A 4,449-nucleotide genomic window follows, 5' to 3' on the forward strand; every position below is an offset into this window, starting at 1 on the left:
TCTCTCTCTCTCTCTCTCTCCCTCTCTTTATTGGTATCTCTCTCTCTCTCTGTGTCTCTCTCCCTCTCTTTATCAGTATCTCTCTCTCTCTCTCTCTGTCTCTCTCTCCCTCTCTTTATCGGTATCTCTCTCTCTCTCTCTGTCTCTCTCTCCCTCTCTTTATCGGTATCTCTCTCTCTCTGTCTCTCTCTCCCTCTCTTTATCGGTATCTCTCTCTCTCTGTCTCTCTCTCCCTCTCTTTATCGGTATCTCTCTCTCTCTCTCTATATCAATAGAATCAATAGATTACGTAAAGTTCTTCAGCAGGTACGTGGAGTATTTAAACTTCATTATCTACACAGGCATAATTTTATTTATATAGCACATTTCAAACACAATGGTAATACAAAGTGCTTTACATGAAAAAAAAAATATTAAAAGAAGATTAATAAGTGATGAATGAAATAAAAAAAATTGTTTAATTTAAATTCTAAAGCCAGTCACTTTCGTTCTGCTAATTAAGTGCATTTATTTTGTTTTATATATGTATGTAGAACATTTTAAATTATATATTAATTTGTTTTTGAAATATAAACATTTAAACTGTGGCTGTAATAAAAGCTTTCATGACAGATCTATTCTACATTAATGACATTAATGTTATATAATGCATATATTTATCAAAATGCTCCTCTCTTAAATAATTTTTCTAACGTTTAACATTTGAACTTTGATTTGTTTTATGTAGCATTTTAATTTGAATGAAACACCGCAGCTGTACAGCAGATGCATTCTGTCAATCACGTGAGATCTCGTCTGATTGGTCGAGAGAGATCGGAGAGATGCAAACTCTGTGTGAACTCTTAACCTTTGACCCCTGAGGAATCATCTAGAAGTCTTGAGTGGAAAGTCGCTCAGCTGCGTCTTCTCACTCCATGTGCATGAAACCTGTGACCTCTGACCCTCAGTGCTCTCTTTATACACTCGTACTTATAGTTAACTAAAACTAAAAGTGTGTGTGTGTGTATGTGTATGTGTATGTGTGTATATATATATATACACAAACACATACACACACACACACACACACACACATACTTATGGATACATAACAAACCATACATCAATGGAAAGCTTATTAATTCAGCTTTCAGATAATTTATAAATCTCAATTTCACAAAAATGTACCCTTATGACTGGTTTTGTGCTCCAGGGTCACATAATATAATTTTTTTTTTTTAAATTATTTATTTATTTGTGCTAGTTGCAAGGCAACATTTTTCATTTTGATTTAGTTTTACTGATGTACTAAAATAGCTAAAAAATTACATTTAACAAAAACTAAACAGGCATATTTAAAATAATAATAATAATAAAAATGATAAAATTACACAACAAAATAGCTAAAACAGAAAATAAAATGAATCCAAAATATTAACAAAAACTAATATCAGTGGTACTAATATATTGAGTATATACTGTACACTTTATTCAAGTTCAGCATGTGCTTGTTTTCTCTCTCTGTGTGTTACTTTCTTATCATGTCCTTCTGAATCTCATTTGACGTGTGTGTCTCAGGTCAGCGGGTCACACACACAAGCGCGTGACGGAGAATCTGGGCGTGACGTATTACGTGAACGAGCGTTTCTCTCAGGACTTCAGCAGCGCGAGTCTGAAACGTGTGGAGAGCAGCGTGGAGGACGACTACATCTCCAACCTCAGGAACAACTGCTGGAAAGAGAAACAACAGAGTACGTGACACACACACATGCACACTCTCACACACTCTCACACACTCACACACACACACACACACAACCTGTTGCTCCCTCTATAGGACCAGCGACTAGTCGACGTCAAGCTTAAACCGTCATGGCAGAGCATTGAAGTCGACTAGACAGTGCAACCCCTAACACGCACACACACACACACACACACACACACTGTCAAGGTCCAAAAAAAAGCACCATAAAAGTGTCCTAACAGACTCATTCACTGTTTACTAGTAATATTATTAGTAATATATATATTACTAATATAGTAATATAAGTAATATTATTTGGTCATGTGAAGATCAAAGCAACACAAACTGAAATCATTATGAGTTCAAGTTCACTTCAGGTCTCAAATATCCACCATGTTCATGCAAGCTTTTTCACATACCTCATGACAGCACTTTTCACCCTAATAAAAATATATTTTTTGTGGGTAGGTAAGATTTTTAAAAAATGTTTTTAAAGAGTCTCTTCAGCTCACCGAGGCTGCATTTATTTGATCAAAAATACAGTTAAAATCTGAAATATTATTAAAATTTAAAACAGCTGTGTTCTATGTGAATGTCTGTTAAAATGTAATTTATTTCTGTGATCAAAGCTGTATTTTCAGCATCATTACTCCAGTCTTCAGTGTCACATGATCTTCAGAAATCATTCTAATATGCTGATTTGCTGCTCAAGAAGCATTTCTGATTATTATCAATGTTGAAAACAGTTTATCAATGTTGAAAAAATATATATATATTACTGACCCTAAACATTTTGAAAAATGAACAAACATTCTCTAAATCATAAGGGAATCATACAGGTTTGGAGTGTGAGGGTGAATAAATGATGACAGAACTGTTGTTTTTGGGTGGACTGTCCCTTTAAGAGCTTGTAGTAATTGTGTAATCATAACTGAGCGAGTTCTGCCGGATTATATTCCAGACTAAATAGCAGTTTAAAGCAGAATCTCTCTTCATGACTCACACGTCTGAACTCTTCTGTTTTTGTGAACTGAAGCAGCTTGGTTTGCTGAGAGCCAGTCAGAACTGGCTGCACATTCTGACTTGCTTTAACATCATTCGTCTCGCGTCCGATGAATCCGCTTGAGTTCTTGAGATATTCGAGGGAAGTTCACAACCGTTTCACTGATGATTCACTCATGTTTATTCCCAGCCTGAACAAACAGTGTTTCATCATCTGAGTGGACTTTTGACGTATCCTTTTAAATTCTGTCATGATTTGCTAATTTATGCACATATGTGACTCTGCAGCACAAAAGCAGTCATAAGTCGCTGGGGTATATTTGTAGCACAGTGATTTGTGAATTCCTTATGGAGGGAATGAATGGGAAAAATTCTTCCCAAATCACTGCTGGAAAAGTCGGTCAGTGTTTGTGCTGCGAAATTACACACTTCAGCTTTGAGCAGAAGTATCGTTTTTGAACATCTGCTGGTGTTTTTTGCATTGTGGAATGTTGTATTTTCATCACAAATAATTAAACAAGTTATTCATATTTCTTCAAATAAATATTATTAATATATCAATATTTATTTTCTGCACAGGTTCCAAAAACAATCTCTCCAGTCTGGAATATGGAAGAACGCCATACGGATTATAAATACATTTGTTCGAAAAACAGGGCTGAGCATTGCAGCAACTACTGAACTTGACTAGAAAGACTTACTGAGGGCTGAAGCCGTGTGTGTGTGTGTGTGTGTGTCTGTGTGTGTCTGTGTTTCTGTGTGTGTGTGTGAGTGTACATGCATGCATGCTAAGGACCATGTACGTGAGCAAATGTTTGTGTGTGTGTGTGTGTCTGTGTGAGTGTCTGTGAGTGTGTGTGTGTGTGTGTGTGTGTGTGTGTGTGTTCATGACTCACACGTCTGAACTCTTCTGTTTTTGTGAACTGAAGCAGCTTGGTTTGCTGAGAGCCAGTCAGAACTGGCTGCACATTCTGACTTGCTTTAACATCATTCGTCTCGCGTCCGATGAATCCGCTTGAGTTCTTGAGATATTCGAGGGAAGTTCACAACCGTTTCACTGATGATTCACTCATGTTTATTCCCAGCCTGAACAAACAGTGTTTCATCATCTGAGTGGACTTTTGACGTATCCTTTTAAATTCTGTCATGATTTGCTAATTTATGCACATATGTGACTCTGCAGCACAAAAGCAGTCATAAGTCGCTGGGGTATATTTGTAGCAATAGCCAACAATACATTGTATAGGTCAAAATTATACATTTTTCTTTTATGCCTAAAATCAATCAATCAATCAATATTTTGTAAATTTCCTACCGTAAATATATTAAAACTTATTAGTAATATGCATTGCTAAGAACTTCATTTGAACAACTTTAAAGATGATTTTTCTCAATATTTAGATTTTTTTGCACCCTCAGATTCCAGATTTTCAAATATTGTCCTATCCTAACAAACCATACATCAATGGAAAGCTTATTTATTCAGCTTTCAGATGATGCATAAATCTGATGATGTATAATGATGATGTATAAAATTGTGTGTGTGTGTGTGTGTGTGTTTTTGTGCGTGCGTGTGTGTGTGTGTGTGTGAGAGTGTGTATATGTGTGTGTTTGTGAGAGAATGTGTATGTGTGTGTGTGTGTGTGCGTCTGTGTGTGTGTGTGTGTGTGTGTTTCAGAGGAGGGTCTGCTGTACCGTGCGCGGTATTTCGGGGACAGTGAGTG

At 36.4% G+C, this 4,449-nt stretch overlaps 1 protein-coding gene across 4 annotated transcripts in view; it reads left to right on the plus strand.

The window, feature by feature from the left end:
* The window catches only part of LOC107732760 (dnaJ homolog subfamily B member 12-like), an 11,953-nt gene that overhangs the window by 6,945 nt on the left and 559 nt on the right, over positions 1-4,449 (plus strand). For 3 of the 4 annotated variants that reach the window (XM_016544178.1, XM_016544179.1, XM_016544180.1), the window contains exon 7: positions 1,558-1,730. In XM_016544178.1, the coding sequence (XP_016399664.1) occupies positions 1,558-1,730 (173 nt within the window). Of the gene's footprint in view, positions 1-275; positions 307-727; positions 1,024-1,557; positions 1,731-4,449 lie in introns of those variants that run through there. The other variant, XM_016544182.1, reaches the window with a different exon arrangement.

The sequence above is a fragment of the Sinocyclocheilus rhinocerous genome, unplaced genomic scaffold (assembly GCF_001515625.1).
Source record: "Sinocyclocheilus rhinocerous isolate Xijiao unplaced genomic scaffold, SAMN03320098_v1.1 scaffold159, whole genome shotgun sequence".
In the NCBI taxonomy this organism is placed as follows: domain Eukaryota; kingdom Metazoa; phylum Chordata; class Actinopteri; order Cypriniformes; family Cyprinidae; genus Sinocyclocheilus; species Sinocyclocheilus rhinocerous.